This window comes from Diaphorina citri, unplaced genomic scaffold, assembly GCF_000475195.1.
Source record: "Diaphorina citri unplaced genomic scaffold, Diaci psyllid genome assembly version 1.1 scaffold2080, whole genome shotgun sequence".
Taxonomy (NCBI): Eukaryota; Metazoa; Arthropoda; class Insecta; order Hemiptera; family Psyllidae; genus Diaphorina; species Diaphorina citri.
The window spans coordinates 29904-49972 of NW_007379505.1; the positions used below are offsets into that span (position 1 = coordinate 29904).

The 20069-nt window shown below is 36.7% G+C and overlaps 2 protein-coding genes across 2 annotated transcripts; one reads left to right on the top strand and one right to left on the bottom strand.

Annotated features, from left to right (window-relative positions):
- Positions 1 to 94: 94 nt before the first annotated feature.
- Positions 95 to 1241, top strand: LOC103518119 (nuclear pore complex protein Nup93; the record flags this gene model as incomplete). Its single annotated transcript, XM_026829997.1, has 2 exons — positions 95 to 288; positions 883 to 1241. Coding segments are annotated over exons 1-2 (483 nt in total), but the record flags the coding sequence as incomplete, so codon positions are not given.
- Positions 1242 to 1547: 306 nt separating this feature from the next.
- LOC103518120 (very low-density lipoprotein receptor-like) lies at positions 1548 to 16683 on the bottom strand (the record flags this gene model as incomplete). Its single annotated transcript, XM_026829999.1, has 10 exons — positions 16532 to 16683; positions 15114 to 15224; positions 11953 to 12069; positions 11163 to 11285; positions 10391 to 10513; positions 8697 to 8843; positions 3951 to 4073; positions 3544 to 3705; positions 2009 to 2068; positions 1548 to 1771 (listed from the first exon to the last, which is right to left on the bottom strand). Coding segments are annotated over exons 3-10 (1023 nt in total), but the record flags the coding sequence as incomplete, so codon positions are not given.
- Positions 16684 to 20069: the final 3386 nt, after the last annotated feature.

Sequence of the window (20069 nt, forward strand, 5' to 3'; positions counted from 1 at the left end):
TAAAAAAAAAAAAAAAAAATTCAGCCAATCAGATTGCTTACACCGAGGTTAAATCTTAAACGGAGCACAAACTCACTTTGAGGTCCCCGGCTTTAAATGGTGTGTTCTATTTCTCAGGTGAAAGCTACTACGAAGCGAGCACGAACCCCTCCCTGTACTTCCAAATGTTACTCCTCACGGGCCAGTATGAGGCAGCCCTGGAGTTCTTGGTTCGAACCCCGCGCCTTAGATGTCACGGTGTTCATATGGCCATAGCCCTACTGAAGACTGGATATCTGGCTGTAACAGGTAATAGAATAGTGTTATCCTGCCAGAATGATACTGAAAAGTCCCTTTTTTTCCCGCATTCTAAACATGGTCTTATATTGTATTTCATAGATAAATTAAAGTTTACAAATATGTAAAAATTGTTATGTTTAAATACAAATATGTTTAAATTGAAAAAAAAGTGATAAAAGTATAGTCCGTACTGGTAACTGATTTGTAGTTCAAAGCCCGCAACTCAGATGTCATGGTGTTTATATGGCCATAGCCCTACTGAAGACTGGATATCTGGCTGTAACAGGTAGCTAACTGCTTTGTAGTCCGTAGGTTCGAAGCCTGTCGCTCAGATTGCACAATGTTCTTATCTTCATAGTATTAGATGGGTCTTAAATTCGAAAATGAATGATTTTTTTTTCTCTCGTTAAAAGTTATGTTGTTGTTTTAGCAGCTTTAGCTATAGCCAAAAGGTGATGATAAAATAGTGAAAATATCTCTTCTATCTATCAGACATACCCCAGGGTGATGGTCTCTAGCCGTTTTTAATTGGCTTGTCTCGGAACCGTACCTCTTTACGATATGAGGGATAACCAAACGAATTCCATCCCGTGTGTCTCTCAGGTTCAAGTGAGGCCCCTCTGCTCAGCATCGAGTCGCACGACGCCCCACCCTGTCGTCGCCTCAACCCGTCTCGTCTGATCACCCTGTATACGAACCGGTTCGAGACCAGCGCCCCCCGCGAGGCCCTCCACTACTACTTCGTCCTACGGGACACCTACGCCCCGGGGCCCCCCCATAACATGTTTGCCTCGTGTGTAGCCGCCCTGGCCCTGCAGACGAGGGATTTTGGCGCGATATTTGGGGCCCTGGATGCGGAGGGTTGTGTGAGTCCGGGCCTGCTGCATGAGTTTGGAACGCGGGAGGCAGACATTCGACATGTGGTTGTGTATGCTGCTGAGTGCTCCGAAAATAAAGGTGAGTGTATATTAGTTTTATTTATTTTTATTAGTTTTATTTATTACTAGTAAGTTTTATTTATTACTATCAGTTTTATTATTGGGGGCCCTGGATGGGGAGGGCTGTGTGAGTCCGGGCCTGCTGTATGAGTTTGGAACGCGGGAGGCAGACATTCGACATGTGGTTGTGTATGCTGCTGAGTGCTCCGAAAATAAAGGTGAGTGTATATTAGTTTTATTTATTTTTATTAGTTTTATTTATTACTAGTAAGTTTTATTTATTACTATCAGTTTTATTATTGGGGGCCCTGGATGGGGAGGGCTGTGTGAGTCCGGGCCTGCTGTATGATTGACCTGTGCTGTCGGTGTGAAGGGAGAATGGCCTTGAGCTCTGCACAAGTATGTCCCGCTATCCCGGATTCCAATATTGGGCATTTCCAAACGACCCCGATTATACCGGGATCCTGGAGGCAGGGGTTTCCCATCTTCCCGAACCCATTCTACAGGAGCACGAGTAAGTCCCTCATCTCGACACTGAATGACTACCTCACGTCCTGAAAGTTAGAAATAATAAATAATAATAAGGTTTGATTCAATTTCAGATTTTAGGTAAATACCTGGTAGGTATACATAAGAGAAAATCACCTTCAGAGATAATGAAAATAACTTAAGGTCGCTCAAATTTTGCAGAGAGATTCGATGATTCATGAAGACCAAAGTGTCCGCGGGCCGGGTCTCGAGAAATGTACAGTTCGGCCGCTATTTAAGATTTAAAAAAGAAAGCTCCTTACCTTCTTTTATGATTTGATCAGTAGGATAAACCCTCAATTGAATTCCTTCAGAACTTGTTGCTGAAAAAGAAAAAAAGTCAGGAATAGAAATTCTCCGAAATTATTATTATATTTGTCACTTTACAATAAATATCTGCGCGAAGATGATTTCTACCTTTTTATATTGAAGAAAAACATCTTTATTCTTCTTATATTCATTTTTAAATTTTAAAATAACAACTTTTATCAGGTTAATATTATTATTTTTTTTCGTCAGTTGAAAAGTAGGTACAACTGTACCTACTTAAGGAAAATCGATCGAAATAATACCAGGCGATATTTTTCTCCAAGTACGGGGTGCAATAAAAATTGTTTTTGAATAAAGAAATTAATTTATTTTCCTGGAAGGGAAACATCAAAATGAAAGGTTCAACTTTAACTGTGCTTTGGACGTCCACACTTGCTACCACAGGCCACCTATGTATTTTCAATGGTCTGAAAGAGGGCCTCTGAGTGAAATTTCCCCATTTCCCCATTTTTTTTTTTTTTTTTTTTTTTTTTTTTTCCGCGGCTGTTCTACTACTTAACCTCTTCTGGGCTTTCTACTTCAAGCAACGAATGAGTGTCCATGATAAAGTAAGTCTAATCAAAATTTATTGATTTTCCCTTCCTCAGGTGCGTGCAGCATAGGTGACGAGCATAGCGAGGTGATTCTGACAGCGGACGATTACCTCTGGCTCAAACTGGTCCAGGTTCGAGTCCCGCCCGAGGGCGTCATATTGAGAGATTCGCATGCATCTATTGCGGCCGATGTTCTGCCCTATGATGTCCTACAGACCATGGTCATTGAGGAATACGGTAAGGATTGTTATTAGGTATTTTAAAGTTTATAGTTTTTAGATTAGATAAAAAAAATGTACCTATCTTGGAACCGCTTTCGCATTACTTCAAGACACAGTCCTTTACATTCATTCCAAGAACGGAAAAGTTTGGTTAGGAAATTTCCGCCCTGACCTGGATTCGAACCCAGCACCTACGGGTTGAGAATCAGTGCTCTAGACCACTCGGGCACAGAGGGGTTAGTATTATTCTGAAGTCTGACTTGGGGACTTTAAACACGGAGGATACCAGCCTGAAATTTCCCTTGCTAATGAAATAACGAAGGTCGAGGCAATTTTACCACGGGAGAGTACTTAATTAAAATGTTCTCATAAAGCTGGTCGCACCTCAAAGTCCAAGTGCAGAGCCGAAAAAATTTCGATCCCACCGGGAATCGAACCTGGGACTTCCGGCACACAAGCCACTCGGCCACGGAAGTTGCTGTTTTTACTTTCCTTATCCTATGGGAAGGAAAGTAATGTAATCGAGTAAAAAAAAAAAAAAAAAAAAAAAGAATTAAATCTGTCTAAAAACACTAAACACCATGGAATATGCGTTGGCTGTCGGGGTGTTGAAGTTGAAAATTCATATATCCCTGGTGAAAAAAAGTACGATAATGAAATACGGTAGTAAAAATACGGCTCTTCTGGTGAAAGTTTTGGTTAGTTGTCACTTACCACAGTTGACTTCGTCAGAGTAATCTCTACAATCACTAACGCCGTTACAGCGGGCAGACAGGGGCACACATTGGAGTCTATCATGACATGAGAACTCGCTCCAGGCGCAGGAGACGGTGGGATAGTATGCCGGTGTGGTCACGGGAGGGACATAGCTTGTGGCTGAAACGGAATAGAATATACCTTGTTTATCCTGCCAGAATGAGACTGAAAAGTCCCTTTACTACCACAGCCTAAACAAAGTCTTATATATTTCATAGGTAGAGTTTGCAAGTATGCAAAATAAAACCTTGTTTAAATTATGAGAAAAGATGTGATACGGGGTTGGTTCAAATTTGCTGGATACGGCTTTTCAAAAGGTTAAAGAAAAGAGGAAAGAAGAAAGAAGAGAAGAAAGGAAGACTTACGTCTCGGACATTCTCTTTCATCTGATTCGTCATCACAATCAGGTCGTCTATCACATTTCTGTCTCAGAGGAACACATTTTCTGCCATCACGACAACTAAATTCATCCGACTGGCACACGACAGCTGAAATGGGAGTGAAAAAACTCAAATGTTTGCTTTGTGATTGGCTGATCATATAAGAAGTCGTAAAACCTGGTCTTTAAATTTTTGGTGTCAATATATTTCAGAACTTATTAGTTTCAAACTTCAATTCTCTTCAAGCTTCAGTTATCATTTTAATTTCAATTTTCAACACACAAATCGGTTACAGGACGTTGAAAACTTTTAGACACTTGACAAAAGACAGTGCAAAAATTTCGTGGTTCAAATCTACAAAAGATACGTCTTAAAAACCCAACAACCCCTGATCCCTGTCTAAAGCCAATGCAACTTTACTACGGTACAAAAAGCAAAGCGTGAATCTTGGTTCAACTCCAGCAAAATTCAGCGAACACAAAGTCAGTCATTTCAACCGGTGCGAACAGCGATAGTGCGAGAAAAGATTACTTCGGACGTAAGCTGACAAAATAACACAAACCTTGTTGTTAGGAACTTATCCTGGTACTCACAATAATTTCTTGAGCAGGCTTGAAAGTACAGCATTAAAATATTGTAAAATGAAAGGTCTAGATTTTAAAGTTATGTCCCGTGACCCACATATCGAAAATGCGGAATCAAAAGTTAAAGTTTCCAAAACCGAGCATTTTCTTGCATACCAGGGTTACATGCATAGCATTCTGCATTCATTTTTATTGGGATTAATATCCAAACCCATAACCCAAACGAGCATTAGTGTTAATAGACCCAAACCAGTTTGGTGTAGGTATTGAATCAATAAAATTTTATTATTAAAATGGCAAATTTCCAAGTATTTACATTGATTTTTTTCTTTTAGGTACATCACGATTTGAAGAGAGCAGATAATTTCAGCAGTCTTTTTTTGTAATCCTAGATTATTCCTGTCCCTTCCCTGAAGTTTTGCAGGATCCACGAACTGCGTTAGTTCGAGAATAATTGCCTAAATTTCCAAAAGAATTTAACTATGAATAGGTAGGTATAAAAAGTAAAAAAAGGTAATTAAATATTTAAAAAATAAAAATAAAGTAGCATGCAGATTCTATGTAAAATTAATAAAAGATAATTTTCCAGGTAATTACCAGGTGACGAAATGAAGAAAGTTATTTTGTGACTAAAAAAATAAGATAGTTTTTCAAATAATAAACAAGTGGGTGCTACCCCATTTCGTAGGTGCCTGATTCTTCAGATGGGTGTGGTCCAGAAATTTAGATCCATGGTGACATTGGCAATAGAATGAGGGTGGAAAGTCCTTTGTACGTGAAGGATTTGGAGGGTAAATAAAAGAGAAGAATATAGTAAAAGGGAACAGAATAGACAGGAAAAATAATTGAAACTAGGAAAGTTCTCAATCCTCACCTGGTGGGCATCCCAATTCGTCAGTTTTGTCAAGACAATCGACCATTCTGTCACATCGATATCTCAATGTAAGACAGTAACCGTTGTTACATCGAAACTCACTCGGCAAACAATCAGGCATACGGTTTGTAGTGCTAAATCCTAGGAAGCAGTTACAAAGCATCATGCATTTTGAAATGTTCAAAACAAAATTTAATCAAAGTAGGTAAAAAAAGAAACAACACGCTGTTATTTTCTGGCGTCTGAGAACAATGCCTGAGTTTGATTAACAAACAAAAACAAATACCTAATTAAACAGGTAATGTCCAAAGAATATTTAAACCGCGAAAGTAATTAAAATACTTTAAGGTAGAACAATGAAACTTGGATTCCATTGTGAGATGAAAGAATTACCTACGAGTTACAAATAATTAGGTAGGGATGAGCGCGGCTTGGAATTAAGAGTTCTTTTCTACCACTATGTATTTCGAATTAAGGTGCCTACACACGACGCGACGAATACAAAAGTCGTAAAAGACTGAGGCTAACTTGCCTCGGTGGTGTAGTGGTCAAGGCGCTCGCCTGGTAAACAGGAAGGCGTTGGTTCAATCCCAGCTGAGGTATGGAATTTTATCCTCAATATAATTTGAGAATTTGACCACAACAATAGTAGTAGCCTACTGCTGGAGTAAAGGGACTTTTCAGGATAGGTAGTTCTTTGAGGTAAATGATGGACTTGTAATCCGGAGGACTAGGGTTCGAGTCAAAGCTCTCTTGACGAATCTATGGAAGGTATCCATATTGGTGTTTCTCCAGTGTTGCAGATCGCAAGGTCGCAAACCCTCTCTGTCCTGTACTTTTCTTGTCCATAGGTTATTGTGGTCAAATTTGCAAACAATGTTGAAGATAAAACTCCTCTCTCTCTAATTAATACCAAGTTCAATATTTATTTGTTTATTTATTTCACTTATTTCATAAGTAGGTAAGAAGGTAAAGGTACATACCTACTTAGTTTCTTATCAGTCTTATCACTAAATTACTGATGTGTACTTTGTAATTTTCCTCTTTTCTTTTTTTTACTTTCTTTAATGCTGATGTTTTTACTTTCATTATCAGTTGCTTCGTCTCTCTCTCTCTCTCTCTCCCAGCAAAATGCGAAATTACTCTCTCTCCCTCTCTCTCTTCTCCTCTCCCTCTCCTCACTCATCAGTAGAGTTGCTTGTTTACTTTCTGTTTGGTAGGTGTGACCTGACACTGCACTAGGCATATCAGTCAAAACAACACACTAAAAAGGTAAATAATATGGAATGCATTTAACGTTACAATGTTATTTATATCATTTACACTCAAGTACATAATATTTATGTACATAATTGCATTCAAAGGTAAATAAGGTATGTAAATAAATTGTTTAACTCTACAATATGCGTTTTGAAAATGCATTTCGTTTGCAATCAAGCGATTATTTTTGTTTTCATGCTGGATTTATTCGCATTAAAATTTTCCGTTTGAACTTCTTTCGGTTGCTAAAACGCGAAATTATAAGAGGGAAGGAGAGGGATGGAGAAGGAGAGAGGAGAGGGAGGGAGGAGGAAGAGGCGAGAAAGAAAATAGATTAGGGAGAGAGAGAGATGAGAGGGAGGGAGAAGGAGAGAGGAGAGGGAGGAGGAAGAGGCGAGAAAGAAAATATATTAGGGAGGGAGGGAGAGAGAGAGATGAGAGGGAGGGAGAAGGAGAGAGGAGAGGGAGGGAGGAGGAAGAGGCCAGAAAGAAAATAGATTAGGGAGAGGGAAGGAGAGGGATGGAGAAGGAGAGAGGAGAGGGAGGGAGAAGGAGAGAGGGGGGGAGAGGAATGGACAAAGAGAGGAGCAAGCCAGAGAGAGAAGGAGAAAGGAAGAAGACGGGGAGAGAGAAGGAGAGGAGGGAGGAAGAGGGAGAGAAACAGAGACAGAGAGAGGAGGGAGAATCAACATGTTGTGTTCTCATGAGGAAAATTCATGCGAAAATTTTCCTCGTACTTTAACAATAATAATTTTACCGTTGTTCGGTCATGCCGGGCATCTACGTAATTTATCACAATAAAATGAATGTAACGATAAAATTTTGACACTGCCTCGAAAATTGCATTTGTTTCTGTAACCCCTTCAGTACATTAGTTTTTGGAAGAGAACAAAATCCGATTTTTTTCCTGTTGAATTTTCAAGTACATAAGGGCAGTATTTACCTGCCTCGGTGGTGTAGTGGTCAAGGCGCTCGCCTGGTAAACAGGAGGGTGTGGGTTCAATCCCAGCCGAGGTAGGGAATTTTATCCTCAATATAAATTGAGAATTTGACCACAATAATAGTAGTAGCCTACTGCTGGAGTAAAGGGACTTTTCAGTCCTATGCGAGCAGTATAAATAAGCACTGTTATTATAAAACTTGTCGTGTGTAGTGACCTTTATATTTGTAGTGATGTAAAGCTGTAAAGGAAGTGAAAACTGAAAGAGCTCATTTGGACAATACCTAGTTTAAATAAAATACAAGTTAAGTAATCAGAGGTATGAAACAAGTGTTAAGAAGTTATGACCTATACCAACCTAACACGAATAGTCTTACAAAAAATAACTGTTTTTCTTGGAAAAGTAAAAATTTGACAGTTAGGTATATCTGGGGCCTATTCAATGAACCATTCCACAACCTGAACTTTGAAAAATATCTTGTCAGCTGAAGAAAAGGTCAATTTATTTTAATGAGTGGATGTGAAATGCTTCGCGGGATGAGCCTATTTTTTTCTCTTTCTTATACCCAGATTTTAATATTATTTACTCGTATATTAGAATTATTAGAAACTGGTTAGGTATTTATGGAGTAGTTGACAGTTAAGAAGAATAGGTCAATGAAACCTTTGGCGATTAATGAAACATGCTATGATATATTTGGTCGTTTGGAAAATATGACAAAGGAGAGAGGAAGGAAGGAAGGGAGAGAAAAAATAATTATTATGGAATCAGCCTAAAATGATCTTGTTAGATTGTTAGTCGCTAGCTCATGACTGATTGAACTCGGGGCATCCGCAGTTACACAAATTTGAAAAGCCAAAATCATTTTACAATCAACATTTTCCAGGCGAAAGCGTTAAATTTCCAGGCGAAAGAGGAAAGAATGTAGAGATGATCTCAGAAGTATTGTATGGCCTAACCATCCGGAAATAGATGTACGAACCTTGAAAAGGGAGGGAAAGAAACAGAGGTAAACAAGAGAGGGTTAAACTTTACAAGATGAACATTCCAGATTTTGGTGGCGAAGAATTACCCAGATTCCTGTAGTAGGGATCGTAACAATTGGCCTCATCTTCTCTTTCAGGACAGTCGGGATATCGGTCACAAATTTTTTCGAGGGGAATACAGGAACCGTCATTGCAAGTGAAGTCGGAATCGGGACAAGGCGCAAGATTATATCCTAGACACAGTAGCAAATAACATGGACATTCGCGCTTCTAAGGGAAATTTAGCCATTGGTGGTACGATTAAACATCAAAATAAAGGAGAAATTATAAAATAGGTAGGCAGGTACGTTTTACGAAAGTACCCTAAATCTATATAAAAATTAAAATATTTAATTTAGAAAATAACATAAAAAAACTACCCTATGTGAAATCAATAAAAACGGTGACTCTATGTCTACCTCACACTAGGTTTGTGCTCTCCTTCTCTAGTGAAAAGCTCGTGGAAAAATTGTTCAAAAAAGACAAATGATACTGGGTATCTTCTAGAAGGCAATTTAAGTTTGAACTTGGAGATTTTTGTGTCCGTTCCCCAAATCTCCCCTGGTTTTGCTTCTGGTTTTGAACGCTTACCAACTATAATAATAGTTGATCATTTTCACATGGTTTCAAATTATGTACTTTGTATTTCCACGTGCATGTACGAGTACATATAGGTGGATTCTTTTCCAAGTATAATTTGCTCATTTTCCAAGTATTTTCCACAAGCTTTAAAAACTAATGCTCAGATAATTATGTTAACCTTTATAATTATGTTGTACTTTGGTAGAATTAGGAAAGAATTAATTATTATTATTTTGACAGAATTACGTTGTTTTATTAGGGGTGGTTAACATGACTCAAAAGAGCAAAGCAGAACCTTATCTTAAAACACAAGTAGGACCAATACGTAAAACAAAACCCAAACAGTTGAACATCACCAAACCAAAGCTAGGAACGAACACAAAGACAAAATAGTTAGACACAATAAAATGAACAGTTACCAGCAGGATTGCTGACATTTTAGGTCTGTCCCCATGAACATCAAACGAAAAAAATAGTAATATTGACGGACATTTTGACGAAAATTCAGTCCCAAACATGTAGACTTTTACAAATATTTCGACCCAAACCCAAACGTTAGTAGACTTTAACAAAAATTTAGTCCCAAACATTGACAGACTTTCACAAAAATTTAGTCCCACCCTAACAAAAAAAGCATGTATTTTTTTCCGTTCTAAATCCCACAGGTTCACTTCGCTTTCTAGAATGTCTGCAGTTCATTCTTACAAGCAAAATTGACTTGATATTTACACTAACTACTCCAACTCATCAAGTCTTACCTACGTTTCTAAGTGCAGTGCGGAACTAAAAATTGCTGTTGAAAGCTAGCCAACAGAATACAAAGACTTTATCAGCCATTTTTAGCAAAACTTTGAACACAACTTTTTTTTTTCAATTTGGCACGTGGGAGGTTACTCTTTCAATTACTAAGTTATAATATGGTCTTCTCAAGCTTCATATGACATATAGAAATTTACAAGTTACTGAGTCCTCCTTCAAGATTTGCATATCACATAGTTTTTTGAAGGGCTATCAAGCAGATCTTCAATTTTTCCTCACGGGGCTGAGTGCATCCCGAAATAGCCAGTAGCACGTGATATGTGCCGTGTAAATCACCAATCCACGGTAGTTCTTCATTGATTCGTGAACACCTCAAAGTTTACACACGTTTCGTACTTACCACAGTAGTCTTCATCAGAACCATCATCACAATCGACGACTTTGTTACATTTCGCTCTCTGGTGAACACACTGGCCGTTGGTACATCTGAACTCGTCAATACCACACCGTGAGTAGTCCGGAACTGAAAACCAAAGAAACTGTGAACCTGTTCTACTTCCTAGAATGATGGCGCTTCAGGGATTTGAACTCTAGGGTCAATGAGTACACTAGTGGGGGAGATGGTTAACTTTACTATTTCACACAGTCTTCAAGGATTTATTTATTCACTGACAATAATAGGTAGAGAGTTTTTGCACTGCTAACTTACGTGACGATAATTGAAACGTAACACGTACATAAGTTGACTAAAACGCGTTTCTGCATATGTGCAGAAACGAGTTTTCGTCGAATAACGTTAAAGAGTTCAGTTAAGTGGACGCTAATTTTGATTGCAAAAACTCTCTAATGCCACAACTGATAGTTGTTAGGTTGATACTCAGTCACAAGTCCTCCTGCAACTGGACCTAGTCTTACAAAAGGCTTAATTCTCTGACATGGATTACATTCAAATGGGGGACTTTTCTGAAGGTGTGTCTAAAGATAGTTGACTGACCGTCGATCGATTGTTGTCGAGGTAGTGTGGATGTGGACGGTTCAGTCGTCGATCGACGGTCGGTCGACTATGTGTAGACACACCTTAACGAAATTAACATCTGCAATGTTAAACTTTTCTAGCTTACTTTGACTACTTCGAAGGTACTTATTTTCAATAAAAGAGTTTTCGTACTCACCTTGAGGGCAGTTGCGTTCATCCTCTCCGGTGGCACAATCGGTGACGTTGTTACATCGCTTGCTGATGTTCAAACACGTACCATTGTGACACTTGAACTCATCTTGCCTACAACTTTGAAATCCTGAGAACACATCAAATGGCTTAGTTTTTACACTGTCAAAAGTTATTGGTATAAGTAGGGCCATCGGCTTTAATAAACGCTATATGTGACTGCGACCTGATTAAATCTTTTGTGACTTTACCTTTGGTTATCTAGAAGAGCCCTAGACATCTTACGAAGGCCAGGGTTCTTTTAGGACTGATTTCTTTGACTTCTTTAGGTGCTGTCAAACGTTAAAAAGACACTTTATGCCAACAGTTTTAAATCTTAGGACAGTCTGTCAATGACACAGAGTCATTCATGTTGAGAGATAGTCATCGTCATCTTGAGAGATCACTTTCCTGAGGGACCTTGTCTTTCAATGTGACCCGTTCTTTTCATAAAAATTCTGGCTTCCACGTCCGTCATACATATTGAGACAAAAACCTTTGTACTTTGGCCCTTGGGGAGAATCACCATTGTGCCTTCATATATTCGTAGAAGCTTAACCCATCCTTTAGGGCTGTTTGCTCCTACACCTAAGCCTCTGGTGGGCTTTTTGTGTATGGGATATTGTGCCTTGGCACACAAAGTCGCACTCCTCATTTTTATGAAGGCTGACGTGACGTATCTATCCAAACAGATCGAAACAGATGTAGAGCTCTTTCCCACATTTTGTTCACTTTCAACGTCCACCTGTTTCACTTACCACAATCCCGTTCATCAGAACCATCAGGGCAGTCGTTCCGTCTGTTACATCGCACCGACATGTCCAAACACAGGTAAGGATCACTTTCACACTGGAATTTCCCGTAACATGTTTGAGCTGAAACCAAGGCACACCATATTCTACTGTTAACTTCTGGCGATCAGTGGGCAAAGTACTCAAGAGCCTTTGTATACCGTAAACCCGAGATTCCATTGTATAAATATCAACACTAGATCTCTAATCTTACGACGAATGAGAAGCGTTAGTTATTTGTTACGTTGATTCCAATTTTTTCAGAGCATGAATCACATACATGGAGATTACGGGAGACGTAGCAGTTCGTAAGACTAGAAATCGCACCTTCTTATATCCAAAGGAACCACGACCTACATGGAAAGTGGCTTGAAAGTACTTTACCCCTTTTGAACTTGACTTAGAGAAGATGAAGAATAATGACAATTTTTGAGAGGAAATTGAGCTAAAAAAGAAGAGTCAATTAGAAGATAGAGATTAGTCTTTTTCCCCAGATGTAGAAATTTTCCGTGGGATTGAAAGTTGAGCATGTTTAGAAGAATCTGAGGAATCTTTGATGTTAAAAGTTAAAAATAGGTTGGTGGATAATAATTATGTACGTATGCACTATGTATAAAAATTTCACTTTAGAGTGCTTTTATTAATGGATTTCTCGGAAAAAAAAACTGTATTGGATTTACGTATATTTCGTCCAGCTTAAACTTTTTTTAGACGTCTCTTTTCAATTATGTACATCTATTTTTTGATGAAGTAAAAGAAAAATTGTGAAGGATTGTAGTTGAAGGATTTTTTACTGTGTTAAGCGTGAATTCTTGTGATGAATTTCGTTCCTCGATCCTCGATTATGATGAGTCTGTTTTATTTCTAAAAAGTGGACTCAAACCACCAACCTCCTGATTCAAAGTCCACCGCGCTAAACACTGCTGAGGAACTGACTGAGGTTGGTAGATATCTAGTTCCCAAACATTGGGCTATCCACAAAAGTAAATGGCTACAAACTGTACACATAAAACCAATACCGGTACTAGTACCCTCTACAAATCCACACAACTGGCACCTCACATTCGTTTCAATCCCCACATTAGGGTATCTTGAAACATTTTCTGAAACAAAATTGGTGTTAGTAAAAAAAAAAAAAAAAACATTTTGTTCAAAAACACATTCCATTCCACCTGTAATAGAACTTTGACTTGAATAGGAACAAGAAAAAATTGAGATCAACAAAATATGTAAAGGGCAGGACAGAAGAAACCCAAATGAGCATGCAAAGACCAAAGACACATTGACACTTATAAAATCCCATTCGAAATTCGAATAAATGAACCCCTAAAATAAATTTACCAAAATGTGGTTCTTTGGAAAAAGAAGTACCTGATGATTCCTCCAAATAAGCATTTTAGGCATACTAACTGGGTAGTAAGGAATTCCTTAGAGTGAGTTGTGATTTGGATAGGCAAATAGGTACTTCTTTCTTCAATAGAACCTCACACAAAAACATTATGAGGTCCAAAAAAATCCTAGATCACCAGGAAGAAAGTTACATTCATAGTAGACATTACGCATACAAAAACAAAAGAGTAGAAAGATATCCAGAGAAATTTGAAAGAAACTGTTCTGAGAAACGACACAAAAAAGTTGTGAGTGAACAAACATTGATGGAGCTTGAAGAGTCAAATGCAATAGAAAGAATCAGAGGTAGATAGACCAGAAATTTTGAAATACCTACAAGTAGTTTCATCTGAATTGTCTGCTTCGGGAAAAAATTAACGTTCTGAGAACCATTTTCTATTTGTTTTCATTTTAAGGTAGGTACGTATATCAATAACTAGTAATAAAGTAAATACATATTTACCTTGGTACCGTATCTGTTGTATCATGATTAATAGATATTTATTGATGTAAAAAAACAAATTGTCTGGTCTCTTTTTAGTACCCATCAATATTAAAACTCATTTCATTTACTGGAAGAAGAAAGTTAGGTAAAACTGAAGAGTAACATGGGTAGAGCTAATATTGACTTGTAGAGTAGGTATGAGAAAAGCCATAGAGAACATTCATAAGAAATAAGTGACACATAAGGACATTAAAAAGTGCCTACGTACAAGAGATTTATGTAATGATTCTTAATCTAGTGCTTCAATTTATGTATTTATGTGGAGGTTATGTGCATGAACATTATTAGTGGTTATGTGCATGAATATTAAGAGTGCCTTTACAAAAGACTGATATGTGGACATTAGGTCTTTTTTAGTTCAATTTTTCATCATTAATGTAAAACATAGATACATTCATGCTTCCATCCGCCATCAATTAGCTGTATATCATCGTATACATAGATTGAGAACACTAGTATTGTATTTTAACACACAAGACATCTTACAAGAACAATTTATGAGAGAAATAACTCGAGAGAATCTGACGAGCATTGAAATAGTTGAGATAGATTTAGAAAGACCCACTGGTTAACTGAAGGTAATTGAAAGACGTCTTTAGATTAAGCTGTGAGAGAGTACACATTGAAATTTCCGTAGATTTGTAGATGCTATGTAAGAGAATATTATAATTAATCAAGATGGATGAACCCTACTAGTTGGACACCCGTGATCCCAGATACATCTCAGTGATATTGATATCTGAACGCAGAAGGTGGTACTACAAAATGTCACTAAACAGTAAGTTTTTCTAATAACTAATATCAGAAGCAAATTGAGCATCTTACGTAACTTTGGTTAATCAAAAACAAAGCTGTAATCTTCAAATGTTGTAATCTATCTTTATAGAAACTGAAAATAAATAAATTGTCATTGATCTTAACATGTTTATGTTTATCACTCCTTTTTCTTTTAAAATTAATTAACAAAAGCTAAAATGCTTCGTTTATTTGAAAGCTTTGGACTAGGATTAAAATTATTAAAAGAAGCATTAGACGGTGTATAAGGTCAGGGAAATCGACAATTTGACTAGCATTAGTCAATTCCTCTGTTTTGCTCATTGCTCGTGATATGAAAACCAAATCGTGGTAAAGTAAAAAAGCTCATCCAACTTGATTGAAATATTCATGCCACAGTTAACAGAATTACGACACCACAAGGATACAACAATAGAGATTTTGATTATGTTACACATACGACAATCCTTTTCGTCTGATTCGTCTTGACAGTTTCGAGTCCCGTCACACCGTTGCGATTTCGGTATACAAATTTTGTTTTCGCAAATGAAATATTCGTCGGGGTTGCAAGCTGTGAAATGAATACAAGACATAGAGAATATTAACAAGGCAACTCCAGTGAACCAGGTTTAGTTGGCGTGGAAGTCACCAAAGAGGAGAATCTTGAAGAAAAGCGTTTCCCAAAACCAACGAGCAAAAGGTGCATTGGGATTCACAGTGATGCATAGGCCAAAACATTTTATGCAATGGTAAACACCTCCCTATCTACATACATATCTTGAAACTTCATGATATTACTCCAATCACAATGGATCTACAAGTAACGATGTTCCTAGCTTTCTCAATGATTCATGTAATTTTTGTTCACTTTTGGAAACGTTTGACGAAAATGTCAACTGTGAAATTCTTACAAGAGTGATTTTTGTCCTAATTCTTACGTGTGTTAGTGCGTCTGTTTGAAATTTGTGGCATCAAGGTTTTTAATGAGAGGGTTAATCCCGCTGAATGAAGTTCAAAAGATAGCACACGAATGTGTATTGAACCAAGTTTGTGCTGATTTGAGCTTTATGCCTATTTCATATCGACCTGAGGAGAGTACAATTCTATTACTGGACGCTCTCGACTCTGAAGATAAAGCCGTTTGTCTCCCATATTGTCATAAACTATTATAAATCGTCAATACGTGTAGAAATACCTTAACTGAAATATGTCGTTAATATCATTTACGACCCGGTTCAAAGAATTTGGAATATAATGAAGTTATTATTCTTCAAGTGCCTCTCAGAGGTCCAGAACCATTGTTTTGCTTGCGACAATAAAGACCATTAGGTCTGAACAAAGAAATTTTCCAACGTGGTCTTGTTGTTCAACTGATTGAATCTTGTTTCACAACTATGGAACTTTGTGATTTTTTTTTTTTAATTGTCAATTAAAAAGTTTTGCAAAGGCACCTTACAAAATTCAATAAAACGGGCTTTATTTTCTTTGAATTTTTCAAATCATGAGAAAGGATTAGAATTGTGATTCCATTGCTTGAAACTTTGAGAGGAAGATTCTGCCAATGTATATTTGTTGCTGTTACCTATGAAGTTGGTGTTACCATTATGCTGTTGGTTGTTTGAATAGTCTGCCCATCTTTATTTCTGGAAACTTTTAGCCCAATCCTCCTTCTCTCAAACCCAGAGCTTGTATCATCAATAGCTAGTTACCCAGATGGTAGTATTCTATTCAGTAGCTAGTTACCAGATTTTTCGGATTTTCAGAGTATCCTTACCAACTTATTTGTAAGGAGAGGGCCAAAAGTCACGAATACATGTTGTTACATAAATAAAATAATTATAATTAGTGTAAAGTGTAGTATGTGTACCATTTACTTACTTGAGGTATTACTTCTCGTCCGTAAGTACGGGTATCTAACAACTGTGTCTGTCGCTATAAAAGAAATCAAACATTACACAAAATAACTAAAAATGCAATGTAAAAAGATGCAGTGTAAATCATAATGTATAACAAAATAAAATGATAAATAATGGTTCGTAATTATCTAACATTAAAGCAAATAAATAAATAATCACAAAAAAACTTGGTTCTGAATTTCTGATAGCGAAAGTAAAGAACATTCCAAGTTGCAATGCATGCGCAGCAAATAAGAACAAACCAAAATATCTCTATAGCTTCCGTGTTTTTTCATTATAGAACCAAGTTTTTTTCTAAAAAAGTATAAAGTTTCATATTTTTTCTTCCCAGAAAAATCTCGATATGCCTACCTAATTGTAAGGAATGACAAATAAGCTATCTAAATAACCCTGAGGACGGCACAAAGAGTATGCAAAGCAGCTATATTCGTCTTTCCAATTGCGACCTTTGAACTTCATGCATAAGTAGATATTAAATTGCAAATGCATTTCTAAAATGAAACAATACCTAAAACTTTTTACATAAAACTTTCCCGTGATCATCTTCATACATGGTGCAAAATAGTTCTTCAAAAGTGCATTCTATTTACGTACAATCATAACAGACATGTATACGGATATGCATAGCTTCCTTAAAAAATATTTTATACAAATTTAATGTGGTTCTTGTATATGATTAATTAAAGGCAAAGAATAAATTAATCACTCATGTATCTAATGTACAATGTTGTTTACAAAACAAACATCCTGATGGTTTTATGTAGAATTGTAGAACATGTTAGTTATTTATTTTCATTTCCTTGCGTTTCCAAGTGATTTCAAAATAAGAAAGATAGAAAGACATGATTTGTGAAATAAAAATTTAACGAAAAAAAATTAAGATATTTTTCAGTGACAAAGTATAGAAGAAAATTTCATACTTCAATCCCTCCCCGTATACAAGTTGATAGAAGAAAAGAGTTTGAAAATTTAACCAAAGTCAACAGAAGAACAGAAAAGGATATTGGGGATCAAATACTGACCTACCAAGTACCTATCTATTTATCTATTTTCTTCATAGAGTTCATAAGTTTTTATACGGTAGTTACAAGAATGTCTATGTATTTGTCATGTCAGTGAACCTGTCATTAAATTATTCATAAAAGTTGCAAGTAGTTCATTTAATAATTCTTTTACTCAGATAGGACCTTAGACCTTAGCTTATTAGGATGCGACCATTGATTTTAAATCTATTAAATTTTAACGATTCCTAATATTGTTTAAATAAATTGTTCTCCTAATTTAGGACATTATTTCGTCAATTTATCTTTCGGAACTTCATTTGTGTCAATCTTAATTTTTCAATACTGTTATATACGCACCGTTTCCTTCCTTTATTTCTATTTAGTTTATTATTTTAATGAACCTAGTCAACCTAGTTTATTATGTATTATAAAATACATTTACGTTATTTAATGAATGTCATTAATTTAATTCGAAATCTTATTTGTGTCAATCTTCATTTCAAATATGTTATTCCTGTCACACTCTTGTTCCTTTCTTTACATTTTTCCTCGTTTCAAAATGTTAATTTGGCTGGCTCCAGTTATGTTACACGTGTAGTAGACCTCTTAAGCGGGCCAGTTATTTCAATAAATAATAATTCATCAATTGATTTCAGTACCATGATGACCTTAGATTGACTTTTGATCCAGGAACATAAATTATTGTGACACATAGCATCGCCTCGGATTATTTTTATGAGCACTTAGGTATGTTCGTATTCAACAACTCTCTTCATAAAAAGGTTTATAGGTGGGATTTTATTTTTTAATGTCTCAGCTGTTTTAGCATTTATATTTTGCTGCTAATTTCGACGGGATTTTAGCCAGCTCGTCAAATTTAGGTAGAGGGTTTAATGGACTTGTCCAATAACTAAACCACAATTATAATAACAATTAGGCTGTATGAAATTCTGACGAACTATTTACCCAGGGGCGGCCTAACTTGGTTGATCGGTTCATCGGTAGGTATACTTACTTACTTTTTACTCAAATTATTAATCATTACGCTAATCATTTTCGTACACGATAATGTGTGAACAAAGAAGTAAAAATTTTCATCTCCATCCTCTATTCTTCGGTTGATGGAAAATTCTTTCCTTTTGTATCATACCACGCGAAGATTTTAAATTAATTAAATACGAATTTGACCCAGCAGGTGCATTGTGGCAAAAATAAGACAATTCAACAGAGCTGGTTTTTAATCTGAGACTTGAAATTGAAAGGAGATTCTTCTACCTACGACCTACAATCGTAGAAGCTAGACGTCAGATCTCGAGATACGAGTTGAATTTTTGATTTTGGTGTTAAAACATCGTGAGGGCAATAATTGAAGAGCTGGCCGAAATTCAAACGAAAGGGTAGGTAGTAGGTACGTTAACTACCGTGTTATAGTGTGGCTTGATTAGACATTTAAAGAATTTGGTCTCCTAGTGCCCCTACACCTAAGTTATGTAAGGAGAAAAAAAAAAAAAAAAAAAAAAAAAAAACGTGACTGTTTCGAAATTTGTTCGACATAATTCCGTTACCTCTAGCGTTAATGCTGTTAATGGTCCATTTAATGGCAGCAGATACGATCGTCAACTTACCCAATTTCCTAAAAACGATTTAGTTTTTTACCTTTAGTGAAAACATTGTCGAATTCTAGGCCCTTGGAATAAAATTACAACACTGTTTCAACAGAATTTCGGACGTTCCATCTGCCCTTGGATCAAGAGCCTATGGATCCTAAGATTGACCCGCATATCATGACAGCTAGCTAGTAGCATGTCATTCTAGCAAATCTCATCAACGCATCAGTTCAGTATTCAAAAAAGTATTTATGGTTTTGACATTAAGTAAATAAGGAGAACTCATTGTTCAAATATTGGCTGCCAGCCTTTCATTCCCAGAGATTATTTGACTCTGGGATTGTTCTAGACATCAACTCCTAATCTTCTAACCACCCTCACGTTAGGTATGTATTATATTCGAAAGGGAGGATGTTTTATAATAGAAGTTTTCTTCTAACGAGGTATTTAAAACACGACAAGATACAACACAACCAAAACAATAGTTCCGGTAAATTAGGTGTGAAACAACATAATTATGTGGGAAACACACGTCACATTCATTGTAACGAAGGAAATTAAAATGAGATACATCGAACAAAAGGGTTGGCTCTTCTCTCCTACTGTAAGCTATACCTATTATGTAGCATCAGAAATGCAAACATGTGAATCATCTGTTAAATGTGTAAATTTAAGTTAATATATGGTAGGTATACTGCTAATACCTAAGTCTAACACACCCAACTATGAGATAATACGAATACCTCCGTACCTACATACAAACACCTTAACCTACCTATAAACCTATAGAAGAGTAGGCCGGGAATCGAGTATGTGATAATAATAATAATAGTGCTTATTTATACTGCTCGCATAGGACTGAAAAGTCCCTTTACTCCAGCAGTAGGCT